Source organism: Phallusia mammillata, chromosome 1 (assembly GCF_965637545.1).
Source record: "Phallusia mammillata chromosome 1, kaPhaMamm4.hap1.1, whole genome shotgun sequence".
NCBI classification, from domain to species: Eukaryota; Metazoa; Chordata; class Ascidiacea; order Phlebobranchia; family Ascidiidae; genus Phallusia; species Phallusia mammillata.
Window position 1 is genome coordinate 6,231,142 of NC_137252.1, and position 16,259 is coordinate 6,247,400.

Sequence of the window (16,259 nt, forward strand, 5' to 3'; positions counted from 1 at the left end):
ACTTTTAGATTTCCGGTGTCCTAAATTACTTTTACCACACACTGTGTAACCCCTTGCACTTATGTTACCAAAGCACTTTCTCTTCTTTTTACCTAGTGTTATTTTTTTGTTTTAAATTCCTGTGATTTGTTGATGTATGTATTCTTTCATGTCTGTGCATCGTGCACTAATTTCGTCCGCGTCTACGTCTGTAATCTGACACAACTGATGTAGATTACTAGTTTGTTCTATTGAAGTATGTGACGTGTTACAGCTGTACAAGCTTACAATGCAGGTAAAATTATAACAATGGAAAGACACGATGCATAAAAACCAATAGGTCACACAAATAAAAATAGTAAATCATTTAGCAAAAAGTATTTACAGGATTCTATGCCAGCCCATGACGCAACTGAAACAACGATCGTGAAGTGTAACATAAAACAGTTCCAAAATTGGTCTTTTAAAGACTTCTCTATAGTAGGCTACTTAGGCACAACGCTTGAGTTTTTTGAATATAGCCCTATTGAAAAGTATTTGTATATCGACAGGGTGTCCGTGAGTCCAGCAAAGGGAAACAAGTAACACCTAAATAAATGAGATTCAGGTGTGTGTGTGTGAGTAAAAGCTAATTTGCAGTAATGCTGCGAAATGTATAGAAACTCATAAAATATACAAAACAAATAAAAATATAGGTGCCGATGTGACTCTATACATCCGTACAAGACAAGTGCTATTTACAACACACAAACTGCGATACGAATGACTACCAGCCAGAAAGGTCAACAAAGCACTGATAAAACCATACTAAGCTAAACAGAAGACAAGCATGGCGATAAAACCGAAAAAACAGGTATTAAACCAGTTGGTACTTAATCTGAATAACTACAAAATTCAGCTTTGTACAGTAAACGCAATAACACACATTTTTTAACACAGCATTTCATTGCTAACAGAAAACATAAGACAACAAGTAAAAATGCCACCAAGCAGGCAATTTTACGTTTATTCCAGTGTTCAGTTTAATATGCCATGCCGTGTATGAGTAACACTCCATTGTTATTTTGTTGCCTTCAACTTTTCCATAACGAGTTGTAAATTGTATTCACTCGTTGCAACGCTGCTATTTCGTTCTTCGTCGGTGAAATCTTCAGCCCTGAGTTTTGCTTTAATGGCTAAACTGTAGTATTTTTTTGCATCTTTTAGTTGTGATTTTTGTCGATAAACAAAACCAAGGTTGTTTAACAGACGGCCGTATATTGAATGTTTAGAACTATCATCTCCGAAGGTCGTTTTGATTTGCTCCAGTGCTCTTTTGATTGTGATTTTACTCGCCGTTAAATCGCCAATCAAACGTTGACTCAACTCGATGTGATGGAAACAGCGGGCCTCTTGTAAGCATTGGGTTTCTTTGCTTATGCCCCTATGGTCTGAAATTTGTCGTCGCATTTCGTGCATGAGTGGAATCACGTGAAAGTTTATAGTCTTCCAATTTTTGCTGTGGTCGGTTTCTTTTAGCATAGCCTGTACAGTTGCATACAATCCTTCTGTGCACGAAACAATACCATCAGACGCAAGTTTGCTGTCGCTATGAAGAGCAAAATAATCCGCTGCAACGTGGTAGAACAAGATTGATTCAAAATACTTTTTGTCCGTGGTAATTCTTTTAGCGAACGTTTTTAGTTCATCAGCTGTGGTGTCAACTTTTCGTCGAACCAACACAAGAAGTTCCTGTTCAACAAGATCGGCCTTGTGGTATTTTTCTTCGTGAATCAGGCGAGTATAGTGTTTCACCAGTTGTGTTTTTTGGGAATTTTGTCCTAAACACAAACGATTTCGTGATTGCAACAAGACTAATAGTTTTACCAGAACCGTTATCACCTAATAAGTAGAATCATCATACAATACAGGAAAGAACATAAGTGTCATTATAGCATGGGAATATCAATGAGTCAAAATGTGACTTACCCGCAAATGTTTCAAGTGTAGCGGTGTCAGTATAAAGCAAGACCGCCATGTTTAATATTACCACAAAGGATATTAATGACAGTAAGCATATGGCGACAAATTCTGAAACAAGAAACACAATTTGTTCGTAACCGTCTCGACTGGTTTCGCAAGAAAACAGACGAAAGGTAGCCTATACACCGGTTTGATGAGACATATACCAACACGGGTACAGAGTAGGGTATTTTAACTCAACGCCATGTATAAACTTTGACGACAAGACGATACGACTCCCACTTACTACGTCCAATACATCAAAATTGGATTTCCAGAGATAATGCTTATTTGAAAAAAAACCTTTAACTTTACAACCGACCTAACGAGCCAGCTTTCTGTGCCACGAATGTTAGGTGAGCAAAGGCGCTTTCATTTGTTAGGAGAAAAGCAAGCTGACAAAACTGCGACAGAAAAGATAACGCGTTCGTGATGTATAACTCATTTTTCAATTTACTTAAATTACCCTCACTCAATCCCTTCTTCTTTAAAAAAATCCCCACACCCTTTTTAAACTTACATTACATTTTTTTGCTATCATACAATAAGAACTTCAAACCCTACTTTTTTGCACGGTGATTTGCGATGAGTAAACGAAGCAAACTATGTACTAAAAATAACTTTCTATAAGGGTTCAAAAGTTTATGGCAAATCATATCATTTACTCATGCATACGTCACTAATCCTTGCGCCTATACTTGCATTTATTTAATTTCTTTATTTGCTTCTACGGCCTTACCTGCCTATAGTTACGACTTTATGTTACCCGTCTACTGCTGCTGGCAATCGCTACCTGCAAGAATCCCGCTTTTTGCAACACTTACTGCAATTTCCAATACCACTTGTCTTTTGCAACCCCCCTTCTGCTTTTTGCAAACGTTGATACTGCTCTCTGCATTGTGCAACCAACACCTGCATTACTGCAACTTTTGCTGGAAGACGTCACCTTTTGTGCGTTTTTGTTCCTATTTATCTTAAACTGGAGACGATAATGTTGAGGCGGAGCCAAACAAAACACGAAAAAAATAAAAGTAAAGGATTGAAACACAGTTTAAAGACACTTCTCTTTATAACTTACTGAAAGATGAAACTTGGTTGTTACCGAGTTGACCTTCTTCTTGTGGGTCAAAAAGATCTAAAATATTGGATGGCATGAGAAATGTGTAAGGCGCTTGTCATATATATGACACCAAAAACGTTTTTAAAAAGCATCAACCGATTAAAAAATAATAATCGGTGAAAATGTATTGGAAAATTTGTAACTTGTTTGCAACAAATGTTTTCTTTTCAAAAAAAAATGACGTGATTAAACACCGTTATATGATCTAAAACATTAGCAAACACCATTAATCCCGAAACTATGTTCTTTTTTACAAAAGTTGCTTTTCATTTGGAAATCGGTTACAGCTGCTCCGATTTTGTCAAACCTACAGTTAGGCTATACGCGCTTTGTACGTTATCCTTAATTTCTAGCGAAAAATACTACCTTACCCCTTAAAGGTTCAACAGGAGGTGGGTTTGGACGTCGCCTGATGACATAGTTGAAATTTGTGCCTAAAACTGAACCAACACAAAGATAAACTAAAACCGGAAAAGTTCCTTTTTTGAAAACTTTAGTGCTTTACATATTTTGCTAGTGGATCAATTTCATTTAATTTGAAACCTTTTGTTTGTAATATGACCAATTAGCTTTGTACACTGACGAAGCTCCGAAAAACAAAATTTGAAAAAAACAACAACATTATGTTGCCGAAATAATCAAAACTATTCAAAAGCTGGAAGGGACAAAGCATTCGAACAGCCTAACGTACTAAATGTCTCTGATTGAGTAGGAGTATCGTCTGGAATCTCAGTTTGGTCGGGAGCGGCTGTAACTGTCGCAGAAACCGAATCTCTTGCTGGTGACTCTAAAAATAGTAACACCGAAATTGGTAATAGTGTCAATGCTTTGTTTACATTAGAGTTGGGTTACAAGAAGCAGTCAAGCATTTCAGAAGATATGACTTGACAACAAGATCTTGCGCTTTTCATCTGGGACACTGGGACCCAGGGACACAGAAACATGGTGGATTGTGTGTCGAAAGTCGATTTTTATAAAACTACTTGACGCGATTTCTGCAAATGTTAGCTTCTAACATGGAAACGTCAGATCAGCCTTTAAATATTTATTGGTTTAACTTTATCACGTACCTGTTTGATGTAACGCACTTTCATCTGATTCGTATGGCGGAGTTGAGCTTCTACTGTAGGTTTTCTCTCCGTTTGGTTCTACAAACAATAAACACATCAATCACCTGGTCAGATTTTGAAACAGCTTTACCTGGTTTTGAATTTTGTTCACCTTGAAAAGACCCCAAACGATATGAGAATAATTTGAGTGGAACCATCTTGTCCTTAGTTTTCTCTGGTTGTTGTTCATTTAGCTTGAGTTGCCTCACAACATCCGTCTCCTGCCGAAGCAGAGCGTCAGGATCTTGCTTGTCAAGTAGTTGCTGCAGAATGTCGACGACTTCATCCATGTTTGGGCGTTGTGACGGGTCTTGTGCCCAGCATCTCTTCATCAGTTGCACGAGTTGCTCCATGGTTTCCTTGTCATCATCATCCAGAGTTTCCACCCACTCGTGTAGCTGCTGACAATCTGGTCTCATCCCTTGACCGACTCCTTCCAGTACCCGTTGTTTATTCTGTAATTGGTAAGGTTGCTTTCGCATTAAAACGGTGTAAGTGGTTATGCCAAATGCGTAAATATCAAGCTCTTTTGTCGGTTTCATGTACGGATCTCTTATTTTTTCTGGAGCGGTATAGTAGGGCGTGTATTGTTGCTTTTCTTTCCTGCTTCTTGCCAATGGATTTTGAGGTGTTGACGTGCTCAGAGTTGCTAGCTCCGCTGAACCGAAATCAGCTATTTTGCACAGCAACGTTTCTGTCAGAAGAATGTTTCCTGGTTTTAAGTCCGCGTGAATAAGTCGTTTGTCGGGTAAATTATGACAAGCTTTAATTCCTTTTGCAGTTTGAGTCAAAAACCGAAGACGCAGTGCGTTGCCCAAATCAATATTGGGTTCTAAAAGTAGTGTCTGTAGATCTCCTCCTTTGCAATATTCCATGACGATCCCCATCGTAAAAGCCCACTCGACGTGGCCATGAACTTGAACTATATGTTCATTTTTTGCTTTTTGCAAATGTTGCATTTCTTGTTTAAATCTGTGGAATAAAAAACAGTTTGCTTGTCCCATCCAGAAAAGCCCAAGAACTATAAAATTACTAACGTTTTTTTCGTTAACGACTTTCCCCTTTCCCCTGTGGTAATAAGAAACGTCTTAACAGCCACATCGTGTTGTAAAAGTATGCTATGTCCAAACACAACATACGCAAAACCACCAGAGCCGGCCGCGTAATCTTTGGGGTTGCACAAAATTTCACCAGCATCAAATTCAACGACCTTTATAAGAAAAGTCCCTGATGATTTTTTAAATTAGTAAAATAAACTAGTGAAAATAATGTAACAAAAACTAAGTTAGATTAAATTAAATGACAAAAAATAATTGTGAAATATATTATGAGAAGTGAAAGTTATTATAACTTAGTCTATATTATACACCATAAATTACAATTTTCATTATTTTTACTTACATTCTCGTTCCCTTCCATTGGGCAAGGTTTTAAGAAATATCTTGTTCAGTTTAAGTTGAAAGTGATTATTTCTCCACTAGTTACATTCAAAACTGTGGGGCTACTGTGATCTTCTCCACATTTGAAATATCTGACGAAGCACTAAAAAGTTTGCAGTAAATAAATTAATTTCCATTGTTTGTTTTAGTCGTTAGATAAAGGGTTTAATTTTAGAAACTACGATAAATTATTTTGACGACAAGCTGACAAACACATCTAAACTAACTGATCGAAATTTGAAACGGAACTACCTCAAACAGCTATTTATAGGCACAAATCAGAGAACTCCTAGTTACTGAGCATATTGCTTTTACGTCACTAGTTACAACATCACATGACGTTAAGTAGGCAGCCACGGTGCTTGTTTTGCTGCGACCTTCTCTGTTCTGCAAATACAATTCTTCTGGGAAAAGCTCGAATACTAGGCTACAAAAGCTAATTGCTCGCGTATAACATAATTGCTCGTCAGCGCAGCTACAGCCAACCGGACGGATCGCCTGCTTTTTTGCTAAATAATTATGGATGTAATGTGAAAGAAAAAATTATGTAAAAAATTAACTTGCGCCTCACTTTTACTCCACTTCAACATCAACAAGCTTTTGAACCTTCCAAAATACCTAGTTGGCATCACAAATGTGGGGCCCTAAGAGTTAAGACGACTAAATGAAAGGATTGACCTATACATTTGCACAAAGTAGGGGCTAACAAAATGTCAAGGCTTTTATGCACCACGTTAATACAAAAGCATGGAGAATTAAATTTGCGTCAGATTTTTGACAATATTTTACTTGACAAATAAAACTGATATGTAAGATGTTTGTCAGTTAATTGCCAAATACATAAAATTGCAAATTAAGAAGATAAAACTGACAATATATTACAGGTGTGGCAAAATTTTTTGAAAGAACTTCCTTTACACAATGGTAATAAGAATCATATTTAAATTTTCGTGTTAAACGCAATCCAAATGACAAACGTTTATTAAAGTTTTTTCTGCAAATTATGTTAACAATAACGTTAAAAAAACTTTTACGTTTTCACTTTTTCCCAGGCATTTTGGTAAACTGACACATTTGAATAGATTTGGTAGGTGTGGTAGTGTTTTTCAATCCTTCAACGATTGTGGCGAAACCGTTTGCTGTTTTTTAAATAAAACGGCTGTCTTTCAGAAATTGCTAATATGCTCACAACTATCAAAGACGTAAATGCTGATAACACCGACTTTGGCAAACCTACAACTCAAACGTTTACTAATTACGTATGAGAAAACTTAAATATTGCTCACAATCTGCTCAATACACTGGTCTCTTCATATTTCTTGTGTGTCATTATTAGCGGGATAAAACATTCCACGGTTTTATTTCAACGGGCAACACACAACACGCACAGCACAACGACACACGAAACAACCTTTCCATGATTCACAGCAGGTTTATTTACAAAGAGATGTCAAAACCTCGGAAACCCAATACAGAATCTCGAAACCCAATATGGAGTCTCGAAACCCAATACAGAGCATAATGTTCATTCGAGCATAATCATCTCGCTGCCTGCAGAGGTCGTGGACCCGCTGGATCGCTATTAGTCGAAAGTCATCAAATCACACAAGCACAAACGTTCGTGGTGTGACATTGGTATTAGCCCTTCATGTGGTGTATTTTTTTGTTGCATAACAGAAAGCACTGTTACTTAAAATAAAAGAATTTTGACGACAAACCAAAGCTCAATTGGCTTCAGTTAAACGATGCGAAAAATTAAATTAATCCTGGTAACATTTGTACAAAACTTGTTTTGCGTTAAAATGCTGTGTGTGGAATAACCCTGATATAATAGTTGTGTACAGCAGATTGTTTTACTTATGCTTTATATCGCCCCACACGTACCACTTATTCCATTTTGCCGATTTAGAGCAAACATTTTTCTTCTAATAAAGTAACAATGCAACGATTTGACTTTACTTTACTTTAAAGCTTCATTTATATCAAATAAAAACACCCGGAAGTGTGTGTAGCGACATCACGTCAAAGATGTTATTTACCAATGAAACTACATTAAAATCACAAACGAAATTCTAAGCAAATGCTGTTAGTAACTGCCATACATTATGTTTAGTAAAAAGAAACTGTACATACAAAAGGACAAAAGTGGCAAAGGCTTTTTCTGTTCTAAACTCTATCTTATATTAGGAAACCATCTGCGGTAAACCATAAGTGTTGTAAGCAACGAAATGTTTATTAAGCTTGATTTTTTTGGAACTTTAGTACATTATTTAGAAACGCGACGTCACAACCATTGGTGTAACACATTGACATCCAAATTCGGATCATTTGAAGCTTTGGCATTACTACGTAATTTGTTTGCTTACAAGTTTCACAAAACAAAATGTGCACAAAAAGACATAATTTAATGTCGTAGTGTACTGTCTACGTTTCGGTGGCATTTTGACAAATATGACTTTGCCTTTACCGATCATTATCACTTTAAGAGACTCTTAAGTCCTTACGCGTGGTCACAATCAAACGTTTTTGACTGCTGCTAGAAGATGTACGCAGCAAAACAATTCAAACGGTAAAAGGACAAAGACCTGAGCGAATGGTCACATATCGACGTAAAAACCTAATCAGGTTAGGTAAACAGCTGATAAAAACGAAGACTTTTGTCCAAATAGCAAACATTAAAAAACTGTGTTTAGCTTTCCCGACTATTTAACTTTTTATTTAACCAACATATTTTGAGCTGTTTGCCCGTTAACTTTTTTGACACGAAACTTATTGTTTTCATGTTTAAGGCAATGATCTCTGTTTCAAATATATTCTTCTTTTTAAAGCCACATGTTGATTTTACCGATTTGAAAAAAGTTAAATGTTTAACTTTCTGCAGTTTATGTTTCAATTTCTAAGATGTTATAATTAATACACTTGCAAAAGATGATGGATTGTTTCCAACTGCCCCGCTCTGACGATTTGTGAACCTTATTTTGCGTTAACGACGCACGAATACTTTCATCCCGAAAAAAAATCATAACCCAGCATTTAGCTACAAAAAGATCTACAGTAGCGCTTATTCCTTTTTTTCAGACGCTCATCAGCAAACCGGGCGGATCGCTTTCTTGTGTTTAATTTGACGTATTCTGTTTTGACACATTATGAGTTATGACCTTGCTTTTTTTTCTGCATATAACTTGTATATGTGTGTGTCAACAATATGTTAGGCATATATTAAACGTGTTGGTTTTGTTTACAATAAGGGTCAAAAGGCCGAGCTGGCAACAATATTTTGCAGGTCGTAGAGATAAGACTACGAAAAAAATCTGTATTTAACAATATTTACAAAAAGTGCAAGTAACCAATGTAAGTGAAAATACATTAAATTAAATGGAATTTGTTTTTCAAACACCTAAACGTCACAGTTAAGTTTTCCCGTTGTGTGTTTGATTAATTTGAATTACAAGTTGCTGTTAATTACAAAGATAAGTGAATTGTTTTCACGAATAGGCAAGTCTGAAAGACAAAATTGACAAAAGATTACAAAAAGGTGTAGTAAACAACAAAAATAAACAAAAACCAACAACAGTTACATTTGCTTTTTGCGTTAAATTCAAATAAAAAAACATACGTTATTAAAACTGTTTGTACGACTGTCTGTACTCCATATAGCTTAATTCTCATTTCAAATGATGTTATGCCTGTCGACACATATCAATTCCACGCAAACACTGATACAGCATCAAACTGCAATCTTGCTCAATTCTGCTTCGTGACACACCCTTATCGTGACAGGTATTTGCCACGGAAAAGCCTATAAGTAATCAATTTGTAAATGGTAAATCTAAAATGTGGCAATCGAAACAGTTTTGCAGTGTAAAAACAGAACTTAGAAACAGCTTGCTTTAGAAACAGAATTAAGTAAGTAAAAACAATAAGTGAAAAGTGTTGGTACTGCAAACAATCAAACAAACGCAAAGCAAAAAATGTGAAAATAAACAAGCGTTAGCTCAAACTTGCTAAAGCACAACAACGAAAAGCAATAAAAATCAGCGCAATAAAAACACCAAATACGAACTTCCGTGCTATTTGCAGATTATCTTCAGTATTTGCAATAGCATTATCTATCGCCCCTATATTTTCCCCAGCATAATCTTTTGCTGTCTTATAAGCATCCAACGCTTTCGTGTAGTAAATTTCTGCTTCTTTATTTCGAATTGTTTCCGTCAAAAGAACTCCAAGGTTGTTTAATAAGTCACCGTACACCACAAATCTCGAACTTTTCTCTCCGAATCTCTCTTCCATAAATTTTAGTGCCAATTTTATTGTTTCTTCACTCGGCAAAAAATCCTCTATGTAATATTGACACAATGCAATATGTAGCAAACATTGAGCTTCACGAACCCATCGATTGTATGGTACCGTATTTTCCAAATTTTGGATTTTGTGCCGCATTTCATGCATAAGTGGGATCACGTGATTACGTACAAACCGCTTATCATAATAAAACCACTCATATTTGTTTTCCATAATAGCTTTTGTAGTGTTTTTCAATCCTTCCGTGATTCTGGCGAACCCTAACGCTGCAGAATTCCCCTCCGGATGTTTTTCTTGAAAATTCGATGCCATGTGGTAAAAAAAAACTGATTCCAAATAGTTTTTATCGTATGTTAGTTTCTGGGCGAACTCCCTTAATTCATCAACTGTAGAAACAAATACTAGCTCCGGCATCTTCAAAACTTTTTGCTGCACTTGATTAGCTGCGTCGTAGTTTTCTTGGTTTATAAATCTTTTGTATTCTTTCGCCAGTCGCAAGTATTCAGAATTTTCCCCTTAAAAAGGAAATATTTTGAATCAATATAATTGCTATCAGCAAAAAGTGCTTTAAAAGTTTACGGTGTAATGGAGTTTATATACAATGGACTAAATTTAAAACTTTGTGAACACTTACTTTGAAATTTTTCAAGAGGGCTGTAATCGTGACGTGAAAGCAGGAAAGCAATCAATGTAATCGCAATACATACGATTAAAAACCCAGGAATACGGAAACCTAAAAAAGCATATTTGAAACAACATATTTAAATTCTCGTTTTGGCCAGTTCCATTCTTGTCTGGCCGTTTGAACGCCCAAACACACTTTACGTTTAAAAACTTACGTTGATAGTTGTCCAAGTCCATTTTTAAACACTTATTGTTTGTCCTTTATAAAAAAACGACAGTCTTTCAGAAAACGCAAAAATGCTCACAACTAACAAAGACGTCAATACTGATAGCATCGACTTGCCAAACCTGCAAACAACTTAAATGTTTACCAACTACGTATGAGAAAACTTAAATATTGCTCACAATCTGCCCAATATACTCAACTGTTCACATTTCTTGTGTGTCATTATTAGCGGGATAAAACATTCCACTGTTTTATTTCAACAGTCAGCACACAACACGCACAGCACAAAAAAACAAAACAACTATATAACATGATTCACAGCAGGTTTATTTACAGCGAGATATCGAAACCTTGGAAACCCAATACAGGATCTAGAAACCCAACACTAAGCCCGCAAACCCAATATAGGGTCTCGAAACCCAATACAAAGTACAATGTTCATTCGATCATATTCATCTGGCTGTCTGCAGAGGCCGTGGACCCGCTGGATCGCTATCAGTCGAAAGTCATAAAATCACACAAGCACAAACGCACGTTGTGTCATATTGGTATCAACGCATCTCCACTTCAGTGATTTCTTGTGTGTGGCGCGTTGTGATTGCCTATTTTGCTAGAGGCTTGTGACGTGGTATTTCCTTGTGTTTTGTGAATCAGTTCTCTTGTGGCCCCAGTAAGTGTGCACGATTTGTGTGCTGTTGTGCTGCTTTGCTGCGCTGTGGTATCGTGTCGTGACATGATTAAACAGCACTTTTTCAAGGTTTTATTCATCATAATATTTTCATAATTTCGCCAATAGTGAAGTCACCGTTGAAACAATTGGTTTTAGCGATAAGCCATTAGTGCAGGGTTTTACGAATTAGGAAGGTATAGCTTCGGGTATTAGAATACAATTGGGATAGCTGGGAAAGTTACGCGTTAAAGATGTCGCACTCGAACAACTTTCGCTAAAATTTCGAGGTTACCAAAATAGTTCCGTAACATGAATATATCTACAAACAACAAAAGCATGCAATTATTTTATTAGCTCAGGCAACGCAATTGACATGTCACGACGACACAAAACAACTTCGATTGTTTCACCATCCACCTCACGTTTATTTATAGCGAGGTGTTGAAAACCTCTGAAATCTGACACGGAGTCTGGTAAATTGAACAAGGGGGTGAAATGTTAGAACTACTTTCCAACTTTGTGGAGCCACTTGCCATACGCAGTAGATTAGGATTGATAGATTTGCTGGCGAATAAGACTCATTATGACATACAACCGAAGCTGTGTGAAATTTTATTTATGCACATTTCCACTTTTTGCTGGATTCTACAAATATGCAAGATTTTCGTAAATATCCTAAGCAGTTGATTGAGGGTCCTAAGCAGTGGTGGGATTCAGCTGGTTCGCACCGGTTCTATAGAACCGTCTCACGAAATTTTATGAGATCAGCGAACCGGTTAGCATTACTGGTTACTGACTTTTTGTAACAAAACCGGCGAAAAATTATGACCTTGGTGATAGAACCGGCTGACAAAAATTGAATCCCACCACCGGTCCTAAGGCGCATACTACACGTCCTGGTTCAAATTTATTATGAAAACATTGGCAGAAGTACTTTACTCAACACTTAATGCGAGGTGCGATCCGATTAAAATTCTACGTAAAATGAAAATTTAAGTTCACGATTCTGTTTGGATAAGATAGGGATGACAATTCATGGTAAAGCTTATATATCTCTAACAATCCTAAGGACGAATGATGACATTAAGTTTTTATGCTCATTACTTTTTGTACGCGTCAAATTACGTAAAAAATCAACTCCTCTTAGGATTCAAGCGAAAAAACTTGTTCTATTGGGCTATTTCAAATCGGTTTAAACCAGATTGGAAAATCGACAACTTTGAACTCATTTTTTTAAAGGCTATAGATATTCCATTTTTTCGATTTTTGGGGGGTGAAACATTGAAGCAGTTTTCGGTGGATTCTCGCAAGAATATTCAAGTTTCCAACCGGTTCTGGCCGGTTTCTGCCTCCTACCGAACCTCCAAACCGGTTTAAACCAGATTCAAAAACCTACAATTTTGACCCGATTTTTGAAAAAACCCTAAGGCTATAGCTATTCCGCTTTATCGATGTTTGGTGGTCAAAAATGAAAAAAAATCTGGTTTTGGGTGGGTATTCGCCGGAATATTCTGGTTTCAAACTGGTTCTGACCGGTTTCTGCTTCCTACCGAATGTACAAACCGGTTTAAAGCAGATTCGAAAATCGACAATTTTGACCCGATTTTTGAAAAAAAACTTATAGCCTTTTTGTTTATTCGATTTTAGGGGTCAAAAAATGGAAGAAAAGTCCTGTGTTTGTTGGATTTTTGCCGGAATATTCAAGTTTCAGATTAGTTCTAACTGGTTTCTGCTTCCTACCGAACCTCTAAATCGGTTTAACCGGAATCGAAAATCGACAACTTTGACCCGATTTTTGAAAAAAGTTATAGCCTTTCCGTTTTATTCGATTTTAGGGGTCAAAAAATGGAAGAAAAGTCCGGTTTTGGGTGGGTTTTGTATTTCTAGATGCAACCTTAATGAAGACCTGAAGAAAAGTTTTTATCAAAGTTGCTGTTGTGTCGCTCAAATAAACAAAAAGTTGAGAGCGATTTGTTGTTGTTTTTGCTACTCTATATGTGCAGGGACTTATGTGACCATTTGTACGCGCTGCTGGAGTTCACCCAACAAAAACAACTCACAATAAGATCAATATTTTACAACTCAAATAAGGTCAATAATTGTTTTCCCGCTCAATACCGCTTGTGTTGCATGAAAAACTAATTAGAAATAACTGATATTTATGGATTTATTCATACTAGGATCAGCCCGAAAGCCTCCATGCAGACCAGCGATCACGACATACTCATTTATAAATCATAGTACGCCAGGCCTATTAAAGGCGTCATACCTGATCAACCCGGTCTCCCAAGCATTCCAAAATGACAAAGCACAGGCTAAAAATTCTCAGGTCCCGGAAAGACTCCTGTCAAGGGTTCGAATCTCACCGCATGCTAGGTATTTATAGTCTGTGCCTTGTCATATGCTTGGAAGACCGGCCGCATTCGGTATAACGCCTCAACAAATTCAGATGGCTTTTTACTTTTCTAATGTTTTGTCATTCAAAACGAAAAAAAAAAGATTTACTACATTCAGATACAATTTGGTAATGACACCAAAAAAAAACAGAAATTTTAGAAAAACTGTGACAAAATTTGGTTACATTTCAAAGTTTGGAATAAAATTCCCAAGATAAAATTGGTAACCGCACGACCGCTTTCAACTCCAAGGACTATTGATTCAAAGCAAAATGTTATACGCTGATCCAGCAGCAATTACTTACTACGTTTAACACAGACATGTTTCATGCCGCAGCAAACCGGAATCAATTCAGCAAGGCTCATTTTTCACAAGAACTTGAGAAGGAAATAAATTTGACAGTTCGTTTTCAACAGATGTTTGCGAAACGATTCGAAGAATGAAAGCTGCTTCAATCTTGCAAAGTGTTTTCAGTGGTAACTTACAACTTTCTCGAAGTGCAGATTTTACTTAATAGTGTAGTCCTGGTAGTCAGACTTATTAGTCGTTATTACCCTGTATATTGGTATAGAAATAATTGTGTTGAGTAGTTTGCCATTATGAGATGTTAAAACATCGGCTAAGTTACACAGAAGTGCCAGTTGAGCAAAAATGGAAAATTAAATCATTCACAAGTTTCTGTGTTGTTCAATAACAATTGTGTTGGGTATCCGACATTGATAAAAAAGACGCCCAGTTTAGGACGTCGAAACGTCGAAGGTCTTGTATATATTTGCCGGTTAAACAGAGAAAAGTTTATGAAATATGCCTGGTAACAATACTATACTCAACAACAATTGTGTTTTAATTTAGTATTGTGTATGAATCCGCAAAATGAACAAAGTACTGTTGTTGGCATTGGTGGCTTGTGTGATGCTCATGTGCATTGATATGGCTCATGCCCAATATCCTGATGAAGAAACCGAAATGAAAGAAAATTGTAAGTAACTCGTCAAATCCATTTTTCCCAGTTATTTCTGATACAACAAATAGAACTTCATCCATCAAACCACATCGAATACAAGAGCTTAAGTGTAAATGCTGCAATAATCTTCCCCCATTCAAGCTAGACTTTATACATTACACAATGTGCTTTCTTCACCGGCACGTGTATATTAAATGCAAAATAAAGTTTAAAAAATTATCTTCTTCTACAGTTATCTCGCTATTGGAGGATGTTTTGGCGAAATACGAGGCTGACAAGTTTCGTGGCGAAATGGAAGATAAAAAGTAAAACCATGAAACAAAAAGGTAACTGTCAAATAAATCAGTACATTACAACGCAGTTTTACTTGTTATCCATGGTTTCGCACGAATTGTTAACTAGCAATTTTATAGAGACCAGTAAACAAATGTCTTTTTAACCTGACCATAGGAATCAGAATATTTTTCTTGTTTTAAACGGTTTTGTATTTTTAGGTGCAACCCTAACGAAGACTTGAAGAAAAGTTTTTATCAAAATTGCTATTATATCGCTCTAATAAACAGAACTTGAGAGTGATTTGTTTGTGTTTTGCTATGTACTCTATAGGTGTTTCGCCCAAACATAAGAAAATTATGTTTGTCGAATAGTGTACAAATTCCAGTTACTACGAACTTCGCTGCAATATTTATGCTTCAAACGTTATTTCGACGAACATTTGTAGAACAACGTCATAATAGTATATAGGTGCAGGGACTAATGTGACCATTTGGTGGCGCTGCTTGGGTTTACTTACCCATAACAAAACCCAGTAAGTTCAAACTTAGGTTTTGTGCATTAATTGTTTATACAATCTAGTTCCGCTCAATACCGCTTGTGTTGCATAAAAAAAATAATTGGAAATAACTAAGATGAACACACAATCATGCCGGAATCAGCTCTGAAGCGGCGATCCAGACCAGCGAACACGACACACTCATATGTAAATTACTGTACGCCAGGCTTATTAAAGGTCTCATACCGAATCAACCGGTCACCAAGCATTCACCACATGGCAAGGCATAGGCTAAGAAAATCTCGGAACCCGAAAAGACTCCTGCCGTGGGTTCGAATCCCACCGCAGGCTAGATTTGATTTTTCTAGTTTGTAGGAATGCTTGGGAGACCGGATTGATTCAGTATGACGCCTTCAATACGTCTGGCGTACTGTAATTTGAAATAAATATCTTCTGTGCAGTCCCTAAATAAAAAAAAACATGACTGCAGCGTAATGTAATGTGTTCGAAAAATCTACCACCACCATAACTCACGCCAGCCGCAGTTACACATAAATTTTGATAGGTGTCGCAAAGAACCTATTGAAAACGACTAAGAAACTCTTTGTACCCACAGAACACAATTTTTTATGCCATCAACTTTTATTTATTAATGC

At 36.7% G+C, this 16,259-nt stretch overlaps 3 protein-coding genes and 1 long non-coding RNA gene across 4 annotated transcripts; 1 reads left to right on the forward strand and 3 right to left on the reverse strand.

Annotated features, from left to right (window-relative positions):
• Positions 1-222: 222 nt before the first annotated feature.
• On the reverse strand, positions 223-2,058 carry LOC145213276 (uncharacterized). The gene is made up of 2 exons (XM_080081510.1): positions 1,948-2,058; positions 223-1,799 (listed from the first exon to the last, which is right to left on the reverse strand). Exons 1-2 carry the CDS (start codon positions 1,994-1,996, stop codon positions 1,039-1,041), a joined length of 810 nt encoding a protein of 269 aa, XP_079937636.1. The 5' UTR covers positions 1,997-2,058; the 3' UTR covers positions 223-1,038.
• Positions 2,059-2,750: 692 nt separating this feature from the next.
• On the reverse strand, positions 2,751-5,701 carry LOC145221069 (ankyrin repeat and protein kinase domain-containing protein 1-like). The gene is made up of 8 exons (XM_080088002.1): positions 5,611-5,701; positions 5,247-5,419; positions 4,322-5,181; positions 4,171-4,248; positions 3,792-3,887; positions 3,472-3,540; positions 3,059-3,115; positions 2,751-2,872 (listed from the first exon to the last, which is right to left on the reverse strand). The coding sequence occupies exons 1-8, from the start codon at positions 5,626-5,628 to the stop codon at positions 2,751-2,753; spliced, it is 1,473 nt and encodes a 490-aa protein (XP_079944128.1). The 5' UTR covers positions 5,629-5,701.
• A 3,319-nt stretch (positions 5,702-9,020) lies between these two features.
• Positions 9,021-10,916, reverse strand: LOC145237017 (uncharacterized). Its single transcript, XM_080099715.1, has 3 exons — positions 10,790-10,916; positions 10,585-10,683; positions 9,021-10,465 (listed from the first exon to the last, which is right to left on the reverse strand). Exons 1-3 carry the CDS (start codon positions 10,809-10,811, stop codon positions 9,639-9,641), a joined length of 948 nt encoding a protein of 315 aa, XP_079955841.1. The 5' UTR covers positions 10,812-10,916; the 3' UTR covers positions 9,021-9,638.
• Positions 10,917-14,727: 3,811 nt separating this feature from the next.
• LOC145212490 (uncharacterized) lies at positions 14,728-15,384 on the forward strand. Its single transcript, XR_013856720.1, has 3 exons — positions 14,728-14,846; positions 15,064-15,157; positions 15,326-15,384. It is a non-coding gene; the product is annotated as an uncharacterized LOC145212490 (long non-coding RNA).
• Positions 15,385-16,259: the final 875 nt, after the last annotated feature.